At 51.5% G+C, this 25,922-nt stretch overlaps 8 protein-coding genes across 10 annotated transcripts; 4 read left to right on the forward strand and 4 right to left on the reverse strand.

Annotated features, from left to right (window-relative positions):
- Positions 1-943: 943 nt before the first annotated feature.
- Positions 944-2,437, reverse strand: AAFC00_003794 (uncharacterized protein; the record flags this gene model as incomplete). 2 transcript variants are annotated; one of them, XM_069343317.1, is made up of 3 exons in its annotated part: positions 944-1,014; positions 1,071-2,200; positions 2,256-2,437. In XM_069343317.1, the coding sequence occupies 3 exons, from the start codon at positions 2,435-2,437 to the stop codon at positions 944-946; spliced, it is 1,383 nt and encodes a 460-aa protein (XP_069201145.1). The 2 variants fall into 2 exon arrangements, with proteins under 2 accessions (XP_069201145.1, XP_069201144.1); XM_069343318.1 differs by having other exon boundaries at positions 2,256-2,314.
- Positions 2,438-3,228: 791 nt separating this feature from the next.
- Positions 3,229-3,944, reverse strand: AAFC00_003795 (uncharacterized protein; the record flags this gene model as incomplete). The annotated part of the gene is made up of 2 exons (XM_069343319.1): positions 3,229-3,669; positions 3,729-3,944. 2 exons carry the CDS (start codon positions 3,942-3,944, stop codon positions 3,229-3,231), a joined length of 657 nt encoding a protein of 218 aa, XP_069201146.1.
- Positions 3,945-5,528: 1,584 nt separating this feature from the next.
- On the forward strand, positions 5,529-7,738 carry AAFC00_003796 (uncharacterized protein; the record flags this gene model as incomplete). Its single annotated transcript, XM_069343320.1, has 2 exons — positions 5,529-7,546; positions 7,624-7,738. 2 exons carry the CDS (start codon positions 5,529-5,531, stop codon positions 7,736-7,738), a joined length of 2,133 nt encoding a protein of 710 aa, XP_069201147.1.
- A 2,489-nt stretch (positions 7,739-10,227) lies between these two features.
- AAFC00_003797 (uncharacterized protein) lies at positions 10,228-16,002 on the forward strand (the record flags this gene model as incomplete). Its single annotated transcript, XM_069343321.1, has 1 exon — positions 10,228-16,002. The coding sequence occupies one exon, from the start codon at positions 10,228-10,230 to the stop codon at positions 16,000-16,002; it is 5,775 nt and encodes a 1,924-aa protein (XP_069201148.1).
- Positions 16,003-18,122: 2,120 nt separating this feature from the next.
- On the reverse strand, positions 18,123-18,635 carry AAFC00_003798 (uncharacterized protein; the record flags this gene model as incomplete). Its single annotated transcript, XM_069343322.1, has 1 exon — positions 18,123-18,635. The coding sequence occupies one exon, from the start codon at positions 18,633-18,635 to the stop codon at positions 18,123-18,125; it is 513 nt and encodes a 170-aa protein (XP_069201149.1).
- Positions 18,636-20,067: 1,432 nt separating this feature from the next.
- Positions 20,068-21,585, forward strand: AAFC00_003799 (uncharacterized protein; the record flags this gene model as incomplete). The annotated part of the gene is made up of 1 exon (XM_069343324.1): positions 20,068-21,585. The coding sequence occupies one exon, from the start codon at positions 20,068-20,070 to the stop codon at positions 21,583-21,585; it is 1,518 nt and encodes a 505-aa protein (XP_069201150.1).
- Positions 21,586-23,068: 1,483 nt separating this feature from the next.
- AAFC00_003800 (uncharacterized protein) lies at positions 23,069-23,682 on the reverse strand (the record flags this gene model as incomplete). The annotated part of the gene is made up of 2 exons (XM_069343325.1): positions 23,069-23,491; positions 23,545-23,682. The coding sequence occupies 2 exons, from the start codon at positions 23,680-23,682 to the stop codon at positions 23,069-23,071; spliced, it is 561 nt and encodes a 186-aa protein (XP_069201151.1).
- A 341-nt stretch (positions 23,683-24,023) lies between these two features.
- On the forward strand, positions 24,024-25,792 carry AAFC00_003801 (uncharacterized protein; the record flags this gene model as incomplete). 2 transcript variants are annotated; one of them, XM_069348466.1, is made up of 3 exons in its annotated part: positions 24,024-24,285; positions 24,489-24,701; positions 24,864-25,792. In XM_069348466.1, the coding sequence occupies 3 exons, from the start codon at positions 24,024-24,026 to the stop codon at positions 25,790-25,792; spliced, it is 1,404 nt and encodes a 467-aa protein (XP_069201152.1). The 2 variants fall into 2 exon arrangements, with proteins under 2 accessions (XP_069201152.1, XP_069201153.1); XM_069343326.1 differs by having other exon boundaries at positions 24,057-24,285.
- Between the last annotated feature and the right edge of the window lie 130 nt (positions 25,793-25,922).

Here is a 25,922-nt window from a genome sequence, read left to right on the forward strand (position 1 = left end):
ACACAAGAACCTCTAGCAGCCACGAGGAAGGGTTGAGTTTGACCATGATGGGCTTCCGTTAAGCTTATGCTTATGACTCTAGTTTTTTCTCCCATTGTATGATTACCAACACTCCAATTCGCCGTAGACTATTTCGCTCAGGCTGATGTCAGACTGCAAATAACCCTGATGGATGGTGGAGCCGGACCCCTTCACCGTCGCCGAGCGCAAGCTAAAGGACTCTCCGAGAGAAGAGCCGTGGTTTAACGCATGGAAAATGGTAAAATCCCACGAGAATGAACCAACCATCGCGAGAAATCGGAGGAGCAGAAGATGAGGCGCACGAGTCATCCGCTCACACTGCCATTGTCATTGGATGTAAGTGTCCTCCCTACCTTAATTTGTGTAGATCAGTCGCGAATCCGCGGTAAGGCTGTGAAGCGCATTCTAGTCTCAATCACGGATTTAAGCAGTATCTACGGTACCTTACTTTGACCACACAGCAGGTAGAGTCTACCGTTTGATCACACTATTGTGCATTCGCAAGAACTCTGTCATTTCATGGTACTCGGAAATCCTTCGGAAGGCCTGAACGGGCATGATCGCCCGCAAGTCATCAATTTAGACCAAAAGAGGAAGAAAGGAGTAGGTGGTGAGATCCATTGAAGAGGGTCGGACCGAACCGGATGTTTTAGGTACGTCCGACAACAATGGTCTATCGCAAATGAATTAAGATGGGCAGAGGTAGGTCAAAAGATATATTTATTATTATTGCTAGCTCACATTTCCTTTGCTAGAGCCAGTCTCTCTCGCATGAGCAATGCTACATACCGATATACTGTCCATGCTCCCTCCCTGCTCATAGCTTCGCCATGAGTCGCTCCACTTTAGGAGAAGGCCTGTACCATTGTCAACTTCGTGTCTCATTACGCAAGAGAAAAGAAGGCAGCGCGTTTGATTGGCTTTAACGATACTTGGAGGGTGCTTCGAGAAGTTTAGGAATATCTTCTGGTTTCTTGTTGCCTTCGAGAATGTCTGGAAATATGTTAGTGCCAGGACCCTTTTCGGTAGGCGATATTGGCGCAACTCACTGTAAACTGCGGTAAAGAGAGGGAACTCGTCCTCTAGTCCCTGACTCTTCAAGAATCCATTGACTTCGTACGCTGTGCTGGTACCTTGCAACTTCTGGCCGTTGAGCTCTTGCTTTTCTACTTCGTTGATACTCATGCCCTTTTCAACACTCATCTTTGCACAACGAAAGTTACGTCCACCGCTGCAGCTAGTAATCATATCTGCAACACCACAGCTCTCTTCGGTGAAGGTGGCAGTCTTCACTGACTTCTCGAAGAACATTTTGCCAAATTTGACCTCCTCGAGGAGACCAACACGCATGACAGCCGCCTTAGCGTTGTCGCCCCAACCTAGACCATCGACGAAGCCAGCAGCCACAGCCACGATGTTCTTCAGAGCACCGCCGAGGGAGACGCCTGCGACATCGTCTACCATGCGTACGTGGAAGTAAGGTCTGTGGAAGATCTTCTTGACGTTCTCATGGCTGAGTGGTGGATACTCGGCGGGTAGCGCCATCATCTTGACCTTCTTGCTACTATCTTCAGCTCTGCCGCTCATCTCACCAAGATTGATCTGGGAGGTTTTCGGCGACCCCTGAGGACTTGGTTGACTGCTGTCCATGGATGGTGGATCATATGCGACAGTCGTCTCTGACCACTTCTCCAGCGCAACTTCGGTTGCGATGTTGGCGCCGGACAGTGCACCGCAGTAGATGCCGAGTTTGCGACCAATCCATTCCGAGAAAAGTTCGATGCCTTTGTCAGAGACCTCGATACCCTTGATGCACGAAATACCTCTAGCAAATGGCAGGATCTTGCCCTGAAGTTGATCGCAGGCCTTTTCGATGAACTGATGAGGTAGATTGAAGATGAGGATGCTAGCCTCCTTGACAGTCTCCTCAAGAGAAGGGTTACCAACAATGTTGGAGGGAAGTGGAACCCCCGGAAGGTACTTCACGTTCTCATGGATGGAGTTGATGATGTGCGTGAGCTTCTGTGGCTTGGTGCAAAGAGCCGAGCCACGATCGAAATGCTCTGAGCTCTCAGGGATTTGTACTTCTTCCTCAAAGACCCACATCTGTACTGTCTCCTCGAACAGATCAGGATTAGCCTTGGTGTTCTCCGCTATCACTTTGGCTATGGTGGTTCCCCTAACAACATATTATAAGCAAAATCCCGCAAGACGAATCTCAGCAGCGGTCGCACCAATTACCAGAGCCGATGACAGCAACTCTGTGCTTCTTAGTCGGAGAGAGCGAAGCCATGGTTCTTAGTGTGTATGATGTGCTGTGCGGATGTGACGGTATACGTGTAACCCTAAAGGGGGTGAAGCTGCTCGGGACGTTTCTGATGTCACGGCTGGAGGACCTTATGAGACTCCGCAACATCCAGATATGAAGTCAAAGGGCCAAAGGGGTAGTTCGGAAGGTAGGTCGAAGGACTCGGGTTCAATCTCACAGTACTTTAGTTGAGCTGGTCATCAAATGTACCTCATGACGACGCGAATCTGTGGGAACGATAAACGGTCTTCCGCCGAAATCTTGCTCGGATGGGGGGCTTATCGATAGAAGCTGCCATGACAATCCTTGGCATTGGGACGTTGTGAACTTCCGCACACGAGCTCCACGTGAACAGTCCCCGGTAAACGCGGGTATGGCGATCTTTGTGGACATCAGTACGCAGATCACTTATACCATTAGCAATTGGTGGATCAGAGACGGACCACCACATCCAATGAGAAGCATCTATGGGTATATGCATCGGGAGGCGAATAAACCATTCAGCATGTGTATGTACAACATGTACCTTGCATTCACCACAAGCAGGATAAAGTAGTGGTGTGGGGCAGAGAGACAAAGAATACATGCAAGGTACATATAAATGTCCTCGTTGAGAAGGCTGAGAGCTACCGCGTAATCTCAGTTTTGGGACATATAGTAGGATGGACCCAGTGAAAGCTGCGTAGTGGTAATGATTAAGGGCAACTACACCCGTGAGAATTGTTTGTTATTATTATGATATCTGATACAACCAAAGAAGAACTCCGCGCTATTGGAGTGAAACCCGTGCTGTTCCGTGTCACCATCCCAAGCCGTATGAATCGTCAATTGTGCTGAAAGCCATGCCACCACAGTAAGCTGACAGTCGCAGGGATATGAAAAGAATTTGTTTGTCCCTTTTACAAGGCGAGGCCGAAGACTGCGAGCATACCAGCAGCGAGAACACCGGTGCCGTAGTTCATAGCGACGCCGATGGCGGCAGAGGAGGCAGCAGACGAAGAAGTTGCAGCGGCAGCCGACGAGGCAGCAGAGGCTGCGCCGCTGGTGGCTGATGCGGCTGCGGAGGTGGCCGAAGCGGCAGCACCACTGCTGCTGGAGGCTGCTGCAGAAGAGGTTGAGGATGCGGAGCTGCTGGAGGAAGAAGAGCTGCTGGCCGACGAGGCGTTCCTGTCACCGCAGGTGACGGAGTGGCATGCAGTGATACCGTCAAGATCGTTGGGGTGACCAGCGACACAGTCAGTGATCCATTGCTGACAGATGAAGAAAGGCAGAGTCTGCTGGAAGTCGGTGATGTTAGGGGTGGAGCCAGTGGCGCATGTGCAGTTGTAGGTAAGAGTGTTCTGGATGAGAGGTCAGAATGGGATCCACATGGTTGTATTCAATGCAAGGGTGGACTTACGGAATCACAGGTGTTGGCGCTGTACGTGCTGCAAATTTGGCGGCAAGACTCGGTCTCGGCGCGGCACCAGGTTGCTCTCAGAGCAGGGTCAACAGTGTCGGGGTTGATGGCAATTGGGCCAGAGGTAGAGTAGCTGGTGGCGAAGGTCCATGGGCTCTGGGCAGAAACCAGGCCAGTCATGGCCGTTGCAGCAAGAAGGATGGCGGAGCTGAACATCGTGCGACGAGATCTACGCAGGTTTACGTGTCAGCGGGAAATGTCGATGGACGTGCAGAGGGCGTTGGAGATCGACTGCGTGTTCTGCTGACGTTCTAGAACAACACGTACCTGATGATGATGGACAAGTGAGCAGGACTGGGAAATGCTATACTGTAAATGTATCGCTGAGTCGGACACTGAGATGGATTCTTGATGGGATCTGGAGCTCAATGAGGTGGGAACAGAGCAGATAAATAACGCTCACCAGATGGCAAGCAGCCTCTGCAACAAGATGCCGTGCGCCGGACAGCCGCGAGCCAGCCCAGCAACCAATTCTACGCTAGAGGCGACGAGATACGCCCAGACCATTTGTTCAATCTGAGAAGGTCATTCTCCTGCGCTCGGTACGGGTTTCCTTGGCTGTGCCATATCAAATTCGCTCTATTTTCACGACCATGACAATATAATCGAAACATTCAGCACGACACAAGACGACTTCCGGTGGCAATTGGCGATGGCTACTGCCCAAAGGGCCTGGCATTTAGTGTTCGATGCGTATCGCCGTTAAGCTCGACTGGTCTCGAGCAGTACCATGCAACCAATCATCGACTACACCACCCGGCCCGTGCAAGCTTGACATTAACGCTAGAACGGTATACGACCCTTGCTTGGTTTAAGAGCTTTGCCTTGAGCGACCGTCCGCATCTCAATCCAATTTCGTGCATATGATCTGGAAACAGTCTTCCCAGTGCACCGCTACAAGAGGTCGTTGCTCTCGCATATCTACTTACAACATCAGGTTTTGTGACTTCACCTCCGTTGCACATCACGCCCCAAAGTGTTTAGAATAAATGACCATGCAGAGAACATGCATAAATTGGGTACTGTACGGTGAATGATATCCGGAGAAACTTTGGTCTACCACACCTTGCAGCTATACCTTAGCTTGCTTGGGGGGAGGTTGGCTAGACAGCTCTTCGGCCTCTGTAACCTTCAGGCTTTGTTGCCCCATTTCCCGTGTCTGTTGGGTCATATGACCCATCAACTCTTGAAACGATGACTGTATCATTTTACACCTTATTGAAAGCACTCGAGAGACAGACCGCACATATTTCGTACCTCCTGAATAAGGCTTTGTGCGAAGTCACTGGCGAACCGTCCTCCCTGCGGAACGGAAACAGTGCCGTACAGATGAATCAAGCTTTCGGAGATACTACCCGATCTCGGCCATCGTCGAGTCAGATGCCTGGTACGTCAAGCACAGAAGGCGCACCTTAAGGTGCATCGGTTGCCATATGGCGAGGTGCTTCAGTATAAGAAGTAGTCCAATTTGTAGATGGCAATCATGAAGTGTGTTCTCAAGGCCACCGAATTAGAGCAACGATGCACGACATGGTCTTGTCGTGCTGTAGCTATGTAATCGTAGTAGCAGATCCAAAGCGACGAATCCGTTCCGACAAGCGAAATCCATTCGCAGCTAAAATGTGACTGACGTCCACTATGAATCACTGCTCGTTGACCTGATCTTGATCCAGTCCGATAAGCGCACTTACTCTCTCTCATTCTTTGCTTCTTTATCAAGTGCACATATAGATCACAGCTATGGGACGTCTCACCACATTGGCGACCTGCCAACTCAATCAGTGGGCTCTTGACTTTGACGGCAACCGGGATCGCATTCTTGAAGCCATTCGCAAGGCCAAAAACGCAGGAGCAAAGTTGATTCTCACTCCGGAACTCTGTGTTCCAGGATATGGCCTTCTTGATCACTTCCTAGAGCTCGATGTGTATGATCACTCGTGGGAGGTTGTGGTCGAGATCCTGAGTCATCCGGACTGCCAGGATATCATCATCGATCTTGGTCTCCCTGTGCGCCACCGCGGCAATCCATTCAATTGCAGGGTTATTGCTCTCAACAAGAGGATAATAGCAATCAGGCCCAAGATTTGGCTGTGCAACGATGGTAACTATCGTGAAATGCGCTACTTCACCGCCTGGGACCAGAGACGTGTCGAGACTCACGACCTTCCGCCCATCATTCAGCAGTTGAACGGTCAGCTTGAGTGCCCTATCGGTGACATAATCTTCGAGACGAAAGATGCCATCTTCACAACGGAGACATGTGAGGAGCTCTGGACACCCGATTCGCCTCATGCCAATTATTCTCTTATGGGGGTTGAAATTATCCTCAACTCCAGTGGTAGTCACCACGAACTGCGTAAACTTGACACACGTATCAATCTCATCAGAGAGGCTACTGCAAAATCCGGAGGTGTCTACATGTACTCGAATCAGCGCGGCTGTGACGGTGATCGCGTCTATTATGATGGCTGCTCCATGATCCTTACCAACGGTCAAATCGTTGCTCAAGGTTCTCAATTCTCCCTCCAAGACGTGGAGGTCCTCACGAGTACGATCGATCTTGACGACATCTGGTCGTCTAGATCTTCTCGCAGTAGAGCTGCACAGTCTATGAAAGCGCCACAATATGAGCGCCTCAAGATCGACTTCGCAATGACAACTGCCAGATCTGCCCACAGAGGCAGCTACAGGGCGGCCGAGTCGATTGCGGCTCGTTACCACAAGCCCGAAGAGGAGATCGCCCTTGGTCCAGCATGCTGGCTGTGGGATTACTTGAGGAGATCGAAGCAGGCCGGTTATCTTGTGCCTCTGAGTGGAGGTATCGATTCTTGCGCAACAGCTACCATCGTTTACTCCATGTGCCGCTTGGTCATTCAAGAGATCAAACTCGGAAACCAACAAGTCATCGAAGACGCAACGCGTCTCTATGGTGGCAAAGATGTTACAAACATGACAGCACAAGACTTTTGCAACAAGATTTTCTGCACCGTGTACATGGGCATGAAGACTCAGTCCAGTGTTGAGACCCGTCAGCGTGCAAAAGACCTTGCTGCAGCTATTGGAGCTCATCACATTGATATGAACATTGACGAGATGTTTGCTGCAACCAAGTCAATCGTCGGTGCCGCTCTTGACATCGACCCAAAGTTCAGAGTCCATGGTGGCTCTCATGCTGAGAACATCGCGCTCCAGAACTTCCAAAGTAGATCACGCATGGTGGTTGCCTACGGTCTCGCGCAATTGGTAAACTTCTCCCGTGGAAACCAAGGAAACTTCCTCGTTCTCGGATCCGCCAACGTCGATGAAGCACTTCGCGGATACTTGACCAAATACGATTGCAGTAGTGCTGACGTCAATCCAATTGGTGGAATCTCAAAGACAGATCTCAAGAAGTTCATAGCATGGGCAGAGCATGCCTTTGGATTACCTGTGCTTCATGAGTTCCTCGATGCGGTTCCGACTGCGGAGTTGGAGCCCATCACCAAGGACTACGTACAATCTGATGAAGCTGATATGGGTATGACATATGAGCAGCTCTCCGTCTATGGTTATCTTCGCAAGGTCCGAAAATTCGGCGTCTACTCCATGTGGCAAAAGCTCTGCGTGGACTGGCAAGATCAACATACGCCGCGAGAAGTATATAAGAAGGTCCGCGACTTCTTCTTCTATTATTCGATCAATCGTCACAAGATGACCACGATCACGCCGGCATATCATGCTGAGCAATATGCTCCTGATGACAATCGCTACGATCTTAGGTAAGTCTGTCGCCGGATGACCTCGGGCCATGAAGTATGGTAGGGATCCAAAGAAAATTGCTAATGTCGTGTCACAGACCTTTCCTATACCCAGGCTTCAGCTACGCCCACCGTAAGATTGAGAATGAGCTCAAAATCATGGAAGAAGGTGAAGCCGGTCCGGTTCTCGGAGCTGGTGCAATAAACGTTTGATGAAAACGGTGAAGGCAGGCACTAACGTGGAATACCACCCTATATAGAGGAACACGGCGAATATCCAGGTGAACTTGGACCACTTTCATTTCATGTCAAGGTCAGGTGAGAGGTGGTATCGTGCATAAGACTGTATGGCAGTCGTAGATCTAGTCAAGCTGTCCTGGTGCTGCTGACAGAAGACAAGTCCGATGTTGATCAACAAACAAATGTGAAGTATACAAAGCACTGATTAATGTAGGTACCTAGTCTATGGCTGGGTCTCGGCTGAGTATTCAGAATGATCCATGTAGTGAGCATGGGTCATGCGAACCATTCCAGCCTTCACTTTGACGTCCCGAACACGTTCCCAGTCGCCAAGCCTTCCTATCTTGAGCTGTTGATTTTTGTGTATAAGGTACCTACTTTTCCTATCTCATTCGCTGAACAGTAGATCTTGCATACTCCCATGAGAATGCCAAATCTATGTTTTGTTATGATACGAGATCAGATACAACCAGCACAGCACTGCATTATTCATCGTCTGTCGCCCGTCAACAACACAATCTACGAACTCAGTATAGTTCTGTACCTTAATAAAAAGGTTGATGAATTTTTGTTGTGCTAAATGAGGGCTGATCCACGAAGCCGTCTATTGTACTCCACACGGCAAGTGTCAATCCAGGCACTAGCGGGGAAATCGGACCTCACGCCAGCAAAACCTTGTTTGCCTGGCCTTCCAAATTGTCGTCAGATGCATGCGGGAAGCTGCGTGTTCACAGAGCAGATTTGTAAGGTATGTATCTATATGCGGAGAGGAAGATGTAAGAGTGAAGAGGCTCCTGTTGTTGATGTAGGTTGATAGATAGGGAATGGCTACCTCGTCCCATGGTTTACGCGACAACATCCTCGGAGTGGGAAGAGTGGGGGCTCGCTAAGCAAAGGTATTCATCATGGCCGTTGGGCAAAGATTTGGTAGGGAATCATTGACATAACCTTGCTAAAAACGGCACTGGAGGCTCGAGACGATAACAAGTTTCTTTCATACAGTAATGCCGAATTATAGGCCAGGATAATATAGGACAGGGTGGACAGTCACGTATACCAGTCAGCTGCAGCAAGAGGTCAATAAGATACTGCGAGTGAGTATATGGTCAGCACGAGATGGAGCGATTAGAGACAGCACAGCATGAGTGCCAACTTCCCGAAGCGATCAGACTGTGGCACCTGTGTGTAACTCATGTACAGTAAACTTGACGGCATCGCACGAGAGCTGTGGTGGCAGTGCTCGAGGAGATCAAGAGTCGTTTGATGGTTTCCTGTTCCCTCACCCAATCATCAAAGCCGCAATCGGGACGTCAGATGCAATTTATATTGGCTGGCGATCGACAAAAGTTTACCGCAGTGTGCAATACCTACCTTATTGGGTCGATTGGCAGGGTTCCAGAGTGAAGGGCCATCGGCCAGAGCCATGACCAGGGCAGGCACTGCCAGAGCCAGCGAAGTGGATTTTCCGGACGTCTCAGACATGTGCGGCGGCGGCAGCATTGGGCCGAGCTTTCCAATCTGTGATGTTCAGTCCAGTCACAGCAGTGCTTGCTGTGGAGAAGGAGTCACCGGGAATACTTGTATTGATTGCTTGTGCCACAGTGTACTTGGTGTACTTTTGAATTATGTCTTCGAAAGCGGAAGGTCAAGGTCAAGGTCAAGGTCAAGGTGGATGTCTGTGTGTTTGTCAGATGCAAGGCCAGAAGTGTGGTGTAGTAGTATAGTGAGGTGGTATACAGTACACTTCCTGCTGTCCAAGTACAGATAGTTGCTGTACTTCCACTAGTCCCTACCTAGTCAGGACGAGGCGTAACGGTCGTGCAGTAAGCCATCGATATCTACCTTACTTTGTACTGTACCTTCTGTAGTCTCTCAGAACGGGAACTGCCCTGCACTGCACGGCACTGCATAGCATTGCACACATTTACATACTGCAACTGCACAGGCGGGCGCTGCACACTCTCTTCCAACTCCATTCTGTCATCGGTGTTTTTCCAGCTCTTCTCCTATCGACATCGACAACAACTTTCACCACCATAGATCGCACTGCCTCCGTCCAACGCCAGTCTCGCTGACTCGCACCGTCGCTGCCTCTCCGCCTTGCCCGTCATACTGTCTCCACCCGCCCTACGGTACTCATCAACTATACCTACGACTCGCGTATCTCGAATAGACACCCATCGCCATCGCCGGGCACATCAAACGCGTGATCCGCGACGCCCCCGACACGATTGCCTCGACGGTACAGCCATCCGACACGGCCAGCAAAAGGCTACGACACAACCACGACCGCTACGACCACCATCTCTACCGCAGCCACCACACCATCGCCATCACCCGCCGTGTCTGAGCCGGGCTTGGGCTGCAGTTGCAATGGTCACTTGAAACACCTTACGAGTCCACAAGAACAGACAAAAGGATAATTTGCATGGGTTGACCGGGCTCGGCCTGTCGTCATCAACATGTCCCGGCAACAGGTTGGATCGCGTTCCATTGATAGTCTGCAGGAAGCACATGATTTCTACAACCACGTCCCCCCTACAGACACCTATGCCGCCTACGAAATGGAAGCCTCTCCTCCGCGACATGCACATGCAAATGTGAATGCAAACGCACACTACACATCGCTGGCAACGAGCGTGCTTCCGCGCTCTTCCTCCCGTTCGCCCACACGCACCACCGCCCGTTCCATATCGAGCCCTGTGCCGGAAGCGTCTGAAGCGTCCCAGGCGCCAGACCGGGAACACCTACCGCCTTCGTCCTCGCATTCACAGCAGCGCTCGATCAAAGACCTGGTCAATCGCTTCAACCAGACATCTGCTCCCTCGGATGAGTCACACGCGGCCGTGCCGACGAGCAGAGACCGGTATAGGAGACCGCTGGAGACGAGGTCGAAGCTTCAGAAGCAGCCTCGATCACCCACCAAGTCGCGCACATCCAGTGCACCCCAGAGCAAATCTCACGCATCTCATGGCATTTCCAATGGTCTGGCCGCCGTCATCGCCCCCCACATTGCATTGAGCGGGATGAACGCTGCACAACCCACCAGGAAGTCCTCACCGCATCGCAAGCTGCAGAAACCTCTGTTCGGCGAGGTCAGCTACAATCGAGACGCTGCCTCGCACCCGGGCCATGGCATTCCTGTCCCGGTCCCTGCCTCTAGTCCTCCCACGAACCATCATGTACTTCCTGACCAGCATCCTGTGCAAGATTCGCGGCGAGTGTCCGAGGGCAGCTTACACTCATTACAACCTTCTCGATACCACAAAAGATCACGATCCGACGTCCAATACTACCCCCCTGCTCAACATGGAACGGCGAAAAATGGTTATTCCACCGTGAAGACGTCGGAGCTGTTGGCACACAAGCGGTCGAGGAGTGACATGACCTACGACCTGGAAACAGCCGGCAGATACTACTCGACCAAGGCATTTCCTCGCCCCGACGCCTCGCTATCGTCAACCCCTGCGAGGCAACCTTCTCCCATAACCACCACGCCAGATCGCCCTTCGCGCATACCCATCAGCAGTGCCCGACGCGCGGCGGGCAGCCAACCTACTTCACCCGTTCATCGCAGAGTCACTTCGCGGAACCATTTTCCTGGCCCGGCATCTCCCAAGTATCGTGACACCTCACCACCTCCAGTCTCATCGAGTCTTCCTACATTGACGACTAGACGCTACGACCCCTTTTCCGCCCGCAAAGCCCAGCCAGGACAGAGTCTTCAGGCTTTCATCAAGGCGGATCCGCCCCAGAAATCGCCACCGCTTAGGAGCTCTCGGCCACGGCAGCCAGTGTCTGCGGCATCGACAAGCTCCTCTCGCGCCAAAGCCGGCCGACGTCAAGAGTCCGGCGTGTCGGATAAAGCGGGCTCGCTCAACGAGTCCAGAAGCAACGGCCGCCTGCAGAAAAAGATACCCGAACTCGGAAAAGTAGACTTCGCTGAGAGAAGAGCTAGGATACAACGCGCTATAAGCGCAAACTTGCCAGACGAGTCCAAATCTGAGCAGAGCACCACTTCGGCAAGAAGCAGTATAAGTGGGGCGAACCGCTACAGCACTGGAGAAGGCGATGCTCTGATTGGCCAGCGCGTGTCATCTGACAACCACGCAGTGAATGGGCATCAATACGATCCAAGTACGCAGACCCAACCATCGAATGCTTTGGGACTGACAGTGGAAGTGGATGGCCATGCTCTCGACTCCTTCTTGGATGGACCATATTCGGCAGGTACCAGTTTTGACACATCGCCTGTCGTCACTTCCGGGGCCGATGTATTGACGCATGATGCCACCAGCGTTCCGGATGCGGCTGCCACGACACAGCACGGTGCCGAGAACACCGATACATTACTTAGCCAGGTCATGCGCATGCGCGAGAGGAGCACTTCCAGCGCATCACGCACAGACATCGAATCATCGCCTAATGTCTCCGGCCTCACTTCGCCAGTCGCTTCCGAGCTCGATGATCGAGGATCAATCCGCATTATGCTGGACGGTCCCTCGACTGCACCTCAAGATGAATTGTGGCTCCCGGAACCCGAACCTGCCACGGCGAGACAGGAACACTTCCCGCCAGAGCCCACATCTGCTAGACTGAATAAATTTCCCTCCTCAAGCGGCAACACTTCTTTGGATTCTGAGAACGAGAGCTTCGACAGTGACGAAGCCGAGGTTGGCTCCTCGCCGTGGACAGGGGCAGAAAGCCCTGTGGTGCCAGAGACACCAAAGAAGGCGCAGACCCTGAGTCCGAATAATTATTTTGAGGATGACGACGTCACGCCGCGGCAACCAGCGAGGGTCGGCCGATCGTCGTTACTGACAATAAGCAGCAGTGAGTGGAACCGGGACAGCGATGCTTACCATGCTGTGAGTCGCATACTCGAGCAGTACAGAAGTTCTGGAGACATGACTCCGGACATGCGCCACGATTTTGCACGCCAAGTCTCGCTTCTGTCCCCTGATCTCTCGAAGATGGATGGTGGTTCGGATGCTGGCACGATAAAGGTTCTCTTGGACAGTCTCCTTGCAGACCAATATGCATTCAACGAGCAGAAATTGCAACCACCACCGGAATCGCCTTATCCCGCAACCACGCTGTATAGTCCTGCAGATCCGGGCATCATGGACTCCCCAGAAGACGAGTTCAAGCCAGGGACTGCGATAATCTTCACACCGCCGAGGAGACATTCGTTCGATGACGACGAAGACAAGAGGGATACGCATGTCGAGATGAAGCAACTCAACAGTCTGTCACCGTCGAGTCTTGCTGTCAACACTCCTGCCTCGCAATTTGAGACTCAACCAGATGCGATCCCTGGCGCCGAGGATGAAGAGTTTCGCCCGATTCCACCTCCGAAAGACGAAAAGTATTCCCCCAGGTCTAGTGCGGGCCACATTTATCAGTCCCTTGATGCCCTGCCCGCTTCTGCACCTCAGAGTCGATCATCTGTATCTGGACCGACGTCAATCCATCATAGTCGATCCATGGAGCCTCTGCGTTTGCCAGATATCCCTACTGGACAAGGACTCGGCCTCGCGATTTCTGTGGAACCTCCGAGCACCACCTCGACAATTCCACCTCAGCTGCCACTGCATTCTCCTCCCCCGCCACCCCCACCAGCAAACTCAACGAAACCGACTGAACTACTCATGAACAAAATCCCACTAGGAGCGGCGGCAGCGAGCCTACCTACCAGCCCGACAGAGCTCAAATCTATTGCAGCAGAGGATCGTTTCAGGAACTTTTCCACCCCGGCTCGGCCATCGACTGAGTCTAGGCGAAAGCCTGAACCGATCATTCTTCCTCCCTCGCAGTCCATCACTTCTTTTCAGTCTGACCGCGGTCATTCGATTGACGAGTCAGTAACGAGCTCGACGCAACCTCCGACCCCAAACCCGGAGGCTAAGCGACTCCTCAAGCGCAAAAATGTCATTAAAGAGCTTGTGGATACGGAGTACTCCTACCATCAGGACATGAAGATCATCGAAGATATCTACAAGGGTACAGTCGGAGAAATGATTACTGCAGAAGACAAGAAAACCCTGTTCGGCAATTCAGATCAAGTCGAGAGCTTCTCTCTCGAGTTCTACGACTCGCTCCGCCGTGCTGTCACCGGCGTGTATGTACCACCCAAGTCTCTGAGGTGGCAGAGCAAGCGAGGCAGTTTCTCCACCAGCAACAGTCACGAACGGGAATCTATGATTGACATGCCGGACGAAGAGCGCGATGCAACCACTAGGGTCGGCGAGGTCTTTGCGCATTTCTTGACACAGATGGAGAGGGTCTACGGTGCATATCTCAAGAATCACGATGCTGCGAACCAGAGACTGGCCAAGCTTCAGTCCGACACCACTGTCAAGTGCTGGCTGGATATGTGCCACAACAATGCAAGCGACATCACTTCAGCCTGGGATCTGGATTCACTACTTGTCAAGCCGGTGCAGCGCATCCTGAAGTACCCGCTTCTGTTGCAGCAGCTCGTGGAGTCGACACCTCCCAGTCATCCCGATCACAAGGCTTTGGAGTACTCTGTCAAAGAGGTCATGAACGTCACCCATCGCATTAATGAGGCCAAGAAGCGAGCAGATCTTGTCGAGCAGATGGTCACCCGTAAACGAAAGGAGTCTGATGTGCGAAGTGGCCTTGCCAAAGCGTTTGGTAGGCGCACCGAGAAGCTCAAGGAAAGGGTGGGCATAGCAGAGGCGTACCAAGACCCTGTTTTTGATGACCTCGCTCATAAATTCGGCGGGCATTTCATCAGACTCCAGGTGTGCATGCGCGACGTGCAGGGCTCGATCGCCGAGGTCGACAAGGCTGTCAACCATTTCCTTGAATTCGCGAATGCGCTTGAGGCCTTCATCGAAGTCGCCCCCAGCTCCAGCCCTGAGATCGAGAGCAAGTGGAGGAAATTTGTCTTGGCTATCCGAGAACTCGCAACGGTGGCGATGCCTGACCACAAGATGAAAATTCAGAATCATGTGATCAAGCCGATGCTGACTGCAATCGAATTGCACAAGGGCCCGCAAAACGCCATTCAGAAACGAAAGAAACGAATCTTGGATTACGCAAAGTGCAAGACTATGGAAAAGGCTGGCCAGAAACCAGACAGGAAGACCATTGAAGCATCCGAGATGTACGAAGCTTTGAATGAACAGCTCAAGATTGACCTGCCGAAGCTCTATAGCTTGACTGCGGCACTCATCAAGGCATGTCTCGACAGCAATGTGTTTTTACAGACTCAATGGATGTGGCTCTGGAAAGAGAAGCTTGCTCCGGTCATTGACTACTCACCACGACATGAAGACCCAGACGCACGCGGATCGAAATTACTCGACACCGTCATGCCAAGCTTCCTCGCCGACTTCGATGTCGTACACTCTCATGTTCTGAGTCTAGCCATCTGCAACGGGTCGTTATTGGCTGATGCAGCAAACTTCCTGTCACCACAAACAACGCTTATTGGAGACGAGTCAGCCATGCCATCCCGAGCAACTTCCCGTTCTCGTCGTCCTTCGAACATCAGCAGTGGCAAGAGTGGCCGAAAGCTGTCCATCGGCAGCGAAACTTCGCCGTACCTGATATCGCCCGATCTGGAGAAATCGTTTGCTTTTCCTCTCTCGCCCAACATGAACTCATTTCCCAATGGGCAGCCTGGTTTCTACGGCCGTATGCGTTCAAGCTCCTCGTTGTCTGCCACTCGTGGTAGGACTCCAACAATCCCTCAAGGCAACAGCTCCAGTAATTTGAGCAACTCGCGTATGCCGTCTCTGACGTCCAAGTCTTCTTTTACAGCCAACCGCCCCGCTACAGCCAACAATCGACCCTCTGATCTGCCACATTCGCAATCGTACAACAGTGTGGATCCTGCTGGTAAGGAGGCGCGGCCGAGCTCTGGCACTAGTTACTTCACAGCAGCTCAGGATCGTTTCAGCGGCATGTTCAGCAGTGCCATGCCAATGTCGGACTCTCCCACAGGTGGAACTGCGCCAACGTCCCCAAAGCATGCTCCGGACGATACACATGTCATGTTCGTTGCCGCGAGTCTCTTCGAGTTCAATATTGATCGTGCACGAAGAGAAGCCGGGTACCCTTACCTCACCTATGTGGAAGGGGAAGTCTTTGATGTTGTGGCGCAAAAGGGCGAGCTCTGGCTGGCTAAGAACCAAGACGATCACACTAATTCTCTTGGCTGGATTTGGGAACAGCACTTTGTCATATTGAGTCAAGATGCATAGTCATGATACCCCGTCCCCTCCCTTCTTGCAGGCAAACCGCGGAGGAGCAGCAGCATCTTTTCTCCCTTTTTTTGTCCTGTTTCTCTTTGTCTTATATACCACTTTCTGACAAATATGCTCTTACGGCCTGTATATTTTGGGGGGTTATGTCCTAGAAGCCTCGGCGCTTTTTCTGTCCTTTTTCACTTGATTGAACCAGCATGACGCTTTTTGTGGACAATGTCCCATTCTTTTTTGACACTTTCTCTTCCAATTGGAATCAAAAGATTTCCCATCTTTTTAACCTATGGTTAGATCATCATACTCGCGCCCTCGGCTGTTACAGTATACTTTCCTTCCAAGCGTTTCTTTCTATTTTGAGATATCCAATCCACACCAAATGTCCCGTGTCCTATCTTGCCTCCTGCTTTGAATACGCTTTTTGCTATATTCTATATTGCAACTCCAGCAAGCAATGGCGAGCAAGGCATTGGCATGCCATTCTTCCTTCTTCGCCCATTTTTGCACATATTTTTATTTCAGACACCACACACAGAGAGAGAGGGGGGAGAGAGGGGAGAGGGACCACACGCACACAAACATCCATATACGAGAAAATGCATATATACATACACAACAAACACAGAACAGAACAGACAGACAGAACAGATAGAGATACACAGATACCACAGCAACGAACTATACGTCCCGCCTTCCATCTTCGATATTTTGTTCTCCTTCTGGTTACGTAGTGAATGGATTCTAGCCATGACAGCAGCAGTCAGTAGCACGAGCGGTAGCAGTAGCAGCAGCAGTAGTGTTCTATCCGTCGTACCATGAGCTATACTACCCACTGTATCCCTTATCTCTCTGCTCCTTTGCATATGTGTCATATGACCGCTTTTCCTGTTACCTTGGCAAACCCCACCCAGCAGACCAGAGCTTTTACACAATCCCTCCCTCGTCGATGGATCTCAAGGAGAGATCGGGCAAAGTACAGACTTACAAGGGGAATTGAAGCGTCTTTGCTCATATCTACCATACCCTGTCAAGACCAGACGAATACGAAAGAAGAGAAATGAAAAGAACAATGCAAGCGTTAGGCCATATAGATACTTATCATTCTACGAACAGGCTAGCCTTGGCGGGTTTTATGGTTGGTTGACGGACAGGGTCGCCCCCCTTAATCAACGATAATTGGCAGGGGAAACATACGAATCAACAATGGCTGGGACTCGTGTTTCGTGCTTTTCTTGTCAGGTAATTTGAGGACGATAGGGACAACGTCAGGTAGACCGTAGCTTGATTGGTGCCTCTACTTGCTTGCTTGACTGTTCAGGGCAAGCTGGGATATTCGGGAGGGTGTTGGCCTTTCAAGACTTTGTTTTCTTTTTGGAGACCTATGGACGATACAGGCCACTGCTGTGGGGACATAAGTGATCCGTGAGTATAGGGATAGAAGGGATAAGTGGAGGAGCTGTGAGTGAAAATGATGGCTGAATTCCCGTGCTGTGCTTCTCTTGCTAGTTTCCTCATCGCGTTCACCAGTCAGTCTCTGCGCTTTTCGCCTTTTCCTTCATCATGCCTGCCACTGGCTTCGTCTTAATTATGACGAGGAAGATACGGGAGGTTTTGTGTCAGGGTCATAAGACTTGTAAGGTTGCGAGGTCCAGAAGCTCGTCGTTTCAATCTATCGAAGAAAGGCGTAGGACCTGTTTTTGTTTCGTCCGATGAGATGCAGTATTCGCATTGCTTCATAACCAGGCCGCCCTCAAAAAGCATATCACTGAGGCTGCATCGTATCGTATCTGGCTTCCTGGGATGGCCGCCTCTTGGAGACCCGCAAAGACTGTACAAGACCGTTGATGGCGATAGGATGGAATGGCCACTTGCTTATGGAACAAGAGTAGGTCAAATCATAATAGATCGTTACACGGTTAGTGTACGAGCCTTGTGGATGATTTCCCAAACAGGATCGACCTCCATCTCCAAGATTCCACTGGCTGAGCAGGGTAGGTACACGATACCTCGTTTGCAACCTCAGCAGAAAGAGCAGTGTGTGCAGATTTTGTTCCATGCATATACGGAGATGATCACAGGAACTAGTCCTATTGTCCACAGCCAAAAGTATGTAGCCGCTCTTAGCTGTCGACCTGAGCAGACTGAGAAATATCTTGGTCGTCTTCTTCAACGCCAAAGAGTACTTTCAACCACAGACTGCATCCTCTGCACCCGATGATGAGTTCGCCCGATTTGGACTCCTTTTCGAGATCGTTCTCAGTGACAATAAAACCCTGCTCTTGCCCGCAGCGACACCCCCTCCACCAGTCGCCTGTTGTCTCATCATAGTCGAGATCATCAAGATCAACGATAACTAATCCGGTATATGAGATCTTATCGGTGCCTTTGTCACGGGCCGCCTGGCTCAGCCGAAGTTCTCGATCATAAGCAGCTTTTGCAGCAGGTTCAGCAAGCGTCTTGTATGCTAGAGTGATAGCATCGACAGTCTGCTGCTGCTCTGCCTGAGGTTCCACAGCCTTGTCCGGATGGTGTTGTAGCAAGGCACGCCTGTATGCCTGTTTGACTTCCGGAGCGGTCAAGCTCGCATCAAATTGCCGCCGAGCCAGATCGAGAGTCTCATAATGATTTCTCATTTGAGATCTTAGCCCCTGACTCTGCTAAATATATACATGCGGCCTGCGCTGTACACTCCTTTTCTCTCTCTCGATTCTTTTTGTTCTATCGTGAGGAAAGAACAAGGATAATCATTCCAGAAAGGCGTGAATCACAGATGATGCTCCTGAGCAAGATTAGAGGGGTCCTAGCAAAGAAGCCGAGCTTTTTGCGCAAAGGCTTTTTCGGCCCATGACTGAATTACGGAAGTGCAGCCGGTACTGTACTCCAGTGGAGCTACTTCCTGAAACAGCATGGCTTTTCTCACTGTTTAATTGCTCAGGTACAGCCGCGGGACCTGATTTGCACCGATCCTTCCTGTGACGAATCTAGCAAAACCCCGTCACATCCAATAGATGGGGCGGAGATGAACCAGCGAAATGAACGTGTGATGATCCCGTGGCTTGCGAGGCAACGCGGCGTGTCGCTGCTACTGTAAGTCACCGTTTCTTCAACATCGACGACGATTTGCCGCACCGGTACAGCAGATCTGTCCACGGAATCCGAATGAGAGCAGTAGACCAGAGCAAAGCACCTGCGTTAATCTACAGACACGGGTAAAGCGATGATGCATCCATCCGTTCGCTGCCACCGTGTATCAGCTAACAACGTGACAACAAACATCACACGAGCCAAGGTGTGTGGCGTTGTCCTTTTCCATTTCCCATGCAACCAGCACGCATGTAGTAGTAGCACAATAATAGGTAGACAGCATTCTGTTTCCGGGGGGCGATCCACATAACACAATGTTTCCTGGGGTCACGTCAGCATCAAGCTCAATGCGACTACACTCCAGAGACAGCGGGCTCAACAATTGGTTCAAGGTACGGTATGGTACGCCTGGGATCATGGTCCTCCGTGGGCTAAGGTTGCTAGCAATAAAGTCACAACTTGTGTGTGTGTGCGTGCTGTCTCGCGAATCAAAGCCGCGCGGATGGGGTCTGTGGGTTCGTATTTTGCTGGTGCACTCAGGCGGATGATGCAGTACCTGAACCAAGCGGCGAGTCAAGATACTAATTGTGGCAATGCTTTAACCGCGAAAGGTATGGTGGCCGTGGTGATCCTGGCCCGATCTCCACATAATCTCTTCCCAATACCACACTGGTCCTTGACATTGGGTGTCTGTTACTGTCACCGGCCAGAACCTTCTCATGGCCACACTGGCGTCAGCGATCGCTGCGGATCCGCGATGCAGGTACAAAGAACTTCGCTTTTCCACTCTTTCTCCAATCTTTCCTTTCTCACTCCTCGTATTCACTCGACGAACCACCTTCGTTTTTTCCTACTCTACGATCTCTTTTCCTTTGACACAGCCAAATCAAGGAAAAAGTCACTCCCTAGGATAACATACTCACATCTTTCACTACATTCGTTTTCAAAACCAGTTCAGAGACTCTCTGATCATTTACCATAATGCGTTCTTCTCTCTACACTCTCGCTGGCAGCGCTGCCACCGCCCTCGCCTCCGTCCGCGGGTTCAACTATGCTTCCCAGAGCCAGACTTACGAGACCTTCGTCTCTCAGTTTAACACCGCTGCCGGTCTCGTCGGTGCTGATGACTTCACCAGCGCCCGTCTCTACACCATGATCCAGGACGGCACTGCCAACACTGTCATCTCGGCCATCCCCGCCGCCATTGCCACCAACACCACTCTCCTCATCGGTCTCTGGGCCTCCGAGAACCAGGACGCTTTCAACAACGAGCTCACTGCCCTCAAGAATGCCATCTCCCAGTACGGCTCTCAGTTTGCCGATCTTGTTGTCGGTATCTCCGTTGGTAGCGAGGATCTTTACCGCAACTCCCCCACCGGTATCGCTGCCAACAGCGGTTACGGCCAGGAGCCCGATGTCATCGTTGACTACATCGGTCAAGTCCGCAAGCTCATCCAGGGCACCACTCTCGGCTCCAAGCCTGTCGGTCACGTCGACACCTGGAACGACTTCGTCAACGGCTCAAACTCTGCCGTCGTCGCCGCCTCCGACTTCCTCGGTCTTGACGAGTACCCCTTCTACCAGACCACTGATGACAACGACGTCCAGAACGGTGGTGACCTCTTCTTCGAGGCCTACGACAAGGTCAACGCTGTTGCTGGCGGCAAGCCCATCTGGATCACCGAGACTGGCTGGCCCGTGTCTGGCGACAACTCTGGCAAGGCTGTTGCCAGCACCGACAACGCTGAGATCTACTGGCAGCAGGTTGCTTGCGAGCTCCAGTCCCGCAACATCGACTTCTGGTGGTACATCCTCGCTGACTCTGGTGCCTCTCCCTCTTTCGGTGTGACCGAGACTCTTGGCCAGGAGACTCCTCTCTACAACCTCGCCTGCAAGAATGCCAAGTCCTCTTCTTCTTCCGCTTCTTCCTCCAAGACCAGCGTCTCCAGCGTCGCTCAGGCCTCTACTCCTAGCAGCACTGCCGCCGCCACCACTGTTTCCAAGCCCAACCCCGTCCCCAGCGCTGGTTTTGCTTCCGGAACTGGTGCCGTCGCCTCTGGTAACGCTACCGAGCCCACCGTCTACGTGACCGATGTCATCAAGACCACCGTCACCACTTGCCCCGTTGGTCAGACCCTCACCGTTGGTGGCTCTACCACCGTCCTCGCCACCCCCAGTGTCTTCACCACCACCTACAGCACCCAGTCAACCGTCTCCACTGTCGTCCCCGTCTCCAGCGCTCTTGTTGGTGCCGTCGGATCTGGAGCCGTTCCCTCTGGGACCGGTGTCGCCCCCGTCGGCACCGCTGGTGCCACTGGTGGTGCTATGGGCGGTGCTGGTGGTGCTTCCACCCTCGCCTCCTCCTGGGCAGCCGGTCAGACCCCCAGCGCCACCAGCCCTGGTGCTCCCGGATCCACCTACGCCGGTGCCGCCTCCAAGGTTGACGGCTCCATGGCCGCCCTTGCCCTCGGTGCCGTCGCTGCTGTTTTCGCTTTGTAAATTCAGGGCGGGCAGGTACCTCCTCTTGTGGACTTGAACGATGTAATACGAGCATATAGATAAATGTGGAGCAAATCATGCGTCTTCAGCGACCATATTCTCCATGTCTCTTGCTAGTTGCATGCTTCGATTTCGCACGACAAAAGCAAATCATGTAATTAAGCATCATCTTTTTTTCTGACGAGTACATTCCTTCTCGAAGCGGCTTTTTCTTCTTGCGGCTCTGTGTGTAATTATATGCAAGCCACCACCTTTTTTCAAACTTTCTCTCAGTCGAACATATCATGGTCACAAGGGGTTGTGGCTTTTTGTTGTACGATTTGAACCATCTCCAGAGTGTCGCTATCAAGTCTCACGAGTTTCTTTATTGAGTCGACTTTCTTGTGCATAAACATGTATTTGTGCGACGGAGTACAAATAATGTCATTCTTACTACCATTGCATCGAATACAAATGTCACCCCTAATCATTTCTCCAGAACCTATGTCTGCGTGCGCTTTTTTTTGTTGTGAATATACCTTGGTTCCAGAGAGAAAAGTCATAGCAAAGTGGTGAATCGAGATAGAGTGCTGTCCAAGTAGTAGCTTCTTCCCTCAATTCGATCTCATTCTATACCGAGCATAGACGTGTGATAACAACCCTGCTATCAATATATCTTGGCCTCCCCTTCTTCGTATATGCGAAAGTAGCGAGCAATGGACCTACATCTCGGACAAGCCACCCGGAGTTTGGAAGTATATATAATAACGCATGAAGTATTGTTTTTCAGATCACGAGGACCTCTCCATCATATACGTAGCTTTATGAGGGATGGGACTGACTGCCCTTTTCCCTGAAACGTCTACGGAGGACTTAGCTCAACATTCACGAAAAGGATGGAAAGAATGTTTCGTTTGCACTTTACCTGTCTTCGATTGTATCACGAACAGAAAGATGACATTGACATTATGCGACGATCACCAAGCGAGTGATATACCTAGGCTTGTATATGTATTCTTGTGATTACACCATTGCTTTTCTTGTTTCTTTATACTTCTCACTTTTCGTATCAGCAGAGCGAAGCGACGAATCAGTCCCGTAAGCAGAAATGGTGGAGAACAAACAGCTGAAGGCGACGGTTGTATACTTCCGTAGACCCAACCGTGTTAACAGTCGACCGCAACGCGCCACCGGGACGGAAATGAGTGCTTGTACCTTACGTTTTACCAGGCAAGATAGGTGTGTAGATGATGATGCTGATCTGTTGTTTGTTGTCAAGTGGTGTTTGTTTTGTGGATTGTTTTCCGGCTGATTGTGGGTTTGGTATTTGGTGGCTTGGGTGTTATATATGAGGCCAGAGGAACGTGTGGTCGGTCTGTATGAGCAGCTGAATCATGTGCTCGTGTTTTGGTGAGTATTTGATTATATATCGTTTCCTTGGTACTATTTCATTTTTATTCTGCCTGATCCTCACTGCCGTCCAGCACGGTCATAATATGCCAAATCACCGATTGAACATAGCCCGCTCCCTCTCCCTCTCCTCTCTCTCCGCCTCCTTTCTAGCTTCGTCGAGGACGAAGTCCCTCCTCTCGTCCCTCAACAGATTGTAGATCCAGAACCAAGTCATACTTTCGACAAAGCCCATGGTGAAACACAAGTTGTTCTTGATGGCATCGCCAGGCCATCGGGTGCTCTTGAGTGAGCCGAAAGCAGAATCTGCGAGCGAGGACGAAGACGAAGTCAGGTAGATGTAGGCGGTCATGAGAAACAATAGGAGCAGGCGGACAGGGGTGACGGTGGTCCAGTACTCGAGAGCGCTGCGGGTGGGTAGGGAGGCGGCCAGGAGATCGGAGACGGAGAGGAAGATCAGGACTAATGCGCACAGCGCTGTTGCTTCTGTGGGCTTGTTGAAGGCGCCTGTGGGGGGCTGTTGCATGCGGTCAGTACTCGTGTTGCTCCATCTGTTCAAGTGAAACGTACAATCTGCATCGCCCCGCCGAAGATGACGACTATGTTCTGCTCTGCCACAGTCTTTGGACTGACGAACATGAAGTATGCAACGGTGATGTGGAAGAGGGAGAGCGCCCGGATGACGCTGAATGCTGAGAAGACACCCATTCTTGCAGGATGGAAAGCAAGGTAGGACAAGATCAAGTGACTGCAAGCGGCAAGCAAGAAGAGACAGATTATCCTGCTGGTGGCATACAAAGTATCGGTGTTTCGTATGTCAAAAGGAGAATCATCGGCTAAACAGCTTCACCGCGACATCATCTTGCCTTAACTCCGACCTAAGCTCCATAACGTGACAGGCAGTTACTTTAACTGCTTGTGCTAATTACAGTAGCTTGTATATTGTTATCTGCGATCAATAGATTCCTCTGCTCCTCCACACCTCCGCAATTCCTCGCTTCCAGTCTTGCTCTTCACTGACACTGATCAGTGGACTCGAGCCAATTGCCATGAATTCCAATCGTGACTCTCTGAGGGTCAAGATGGCCGTAGAACGAGCACCGTTGTTGGAGAACCCATGGCATGACCAGCCTTCTGTACGGCCAGTCACACTTTACGGCCACACTAGGCGGTCAAGGTCTTTCCTACACTACGCTGTCTTCACTACGCTGCTGATTGCAGCTGTGTGTATGTATTGTCTCGGGCTCCTGCCAGATGGCTATTCCACGCTCTCCGCTGCCGAGAGAGTATTGGTGAAACATCCTTTGATCGGTAAGCTTGTCATTCTCGCCATGTGTGCTACCCCAATTGTGTGTGCATTTTGCAATATCTGCAATATGGCGACCATATTACTGCTTCCTCATCTCAATGTCGATGTTGCTACACAGAAGACCCCTGCAGTCTTACTTCCGTTCTCTTGCTAGGCATTGAATTGTGACAAACCAAGAATCACCACTGATAAGCTTCCGTATCAGATGGCCACAATGATTTGATGATCCTGCTGCGATTCGCAAACCGTGACCACATCTATACTCCCGAGTTCAAGGACAAGTTTGAGAATGGCGGTATGCTGGGTCATGTCGACATTCCTCGACTTGAGGCTGGGCGTGTGGGAGGCTCCTTCTGGAGTGCCTTTGTGGAGTGTCCCATGAACGGATCCGACTTTTCCGACGCAAACTATGCACCTTGTAGGTTACTGGTTTCCATTCTCGACGTTCTTTGTTCCATTGCTTTCATAAGCCTGCGCGGTCGCATCGAGAAGAACGATTGCGGTGCTCTCAGTAAAGCTTCTACCAAAACCAATTTGTCCATTAAGTCAATCCTTGCCATCGTGCTAACATAGCATCTAGTCGTGAAGGCCACAATCGAGCAGATTGATCTGTACCATCGTTTGTCCGCGCTGTACCCAAAGTACTTCACCCCTGCCCCCAACAGCCAGGCTGCAGAACAGGCGTTTGGTTCCGGCCGTCTCATTTCTCCACTGGGAATTGAGGGACTGCACCAAATCGGGAACTCGATCAGCACCCTGCGTCTCTATCACAGTCTCGGAGTGCGCTACGCAACCCTGACATGGAACTGCCACAACATCTATGCCGACGCCGCAATGACCTCCAACGTCAAGGGCGAAACCGGCGTCAGCACACCTCTCTGGCACGGCGTCTCACCCGCAGGAAGACTGCTCATCCGAGAGATGAACAGGCTCGGCATGCTCGTAGACCTCTCTCACGTCAGCGTCAACACCATGCGAGACGTCCTCGGCGCAGGCCACAAAGCCTGGAACGGCAGTCTGGCACCCCCAATCTTCTCTCACTCCAGCGCATACAGCATCTGCCCGCACCCACGCAACGTCCCCGACGATGTCCTGCACCTCGTCAAAGAGCGCCGCGGTCTCGTCATGGTAAACTTCAGCCCGGACTTCATCTCGTGCAAACCCAGCAATTCCTCCTCCGGCATCCCCGACTTCGTGGACGAAACCAGCACCCTCCACCAAGTCGCCAGACACATCATGTATATCGGCGACCTGATAGGCTACGACCACGTCGGGCTGGGCACTGACTACGACGGCATACCCTCGACGCCCAGGGGCCTCGAGGACGTGAGCAAGTTCCCTGATCTCGTGGCGCATCTGTTGGATCTGGGCGTCAGCGAGGCCGACGCGGGGAAGATTGTCGGCAGGAATCTGTTGAGGGTTTGGAGAGAGGCGGATGAGGTCAGTGAGAGGATGAAGAGGGAAGGGGTTTTGCCTCTGGAGGATGATGTGCAGATTGGGGCATCGTAGTACAAGGACGCGAGCACTGTGATTCCCGCTGTGGAGAGGGTTATAGTTAGGCATGTCCATACCAAGCTGACGATAGCTGATGATGATGATGATGGCGATGATGACGGATTGATAGTGTACAGCTTGGCAG

Source organism: Neodothiora populina, assembly GCF_041146345.1.
Source record: "Neodothiora populina strain CPC 39397 chromosome Unknown canker_contig_16, whole genome shotgun sequence".
Taxonomy (NCBI): domain Eukaryota; kingdom Fungi; phylum Ascomycota; class Dothideomycetes; order Dothideales; family Dothioraceae; genus Neodothiora; species Neodothiora populina.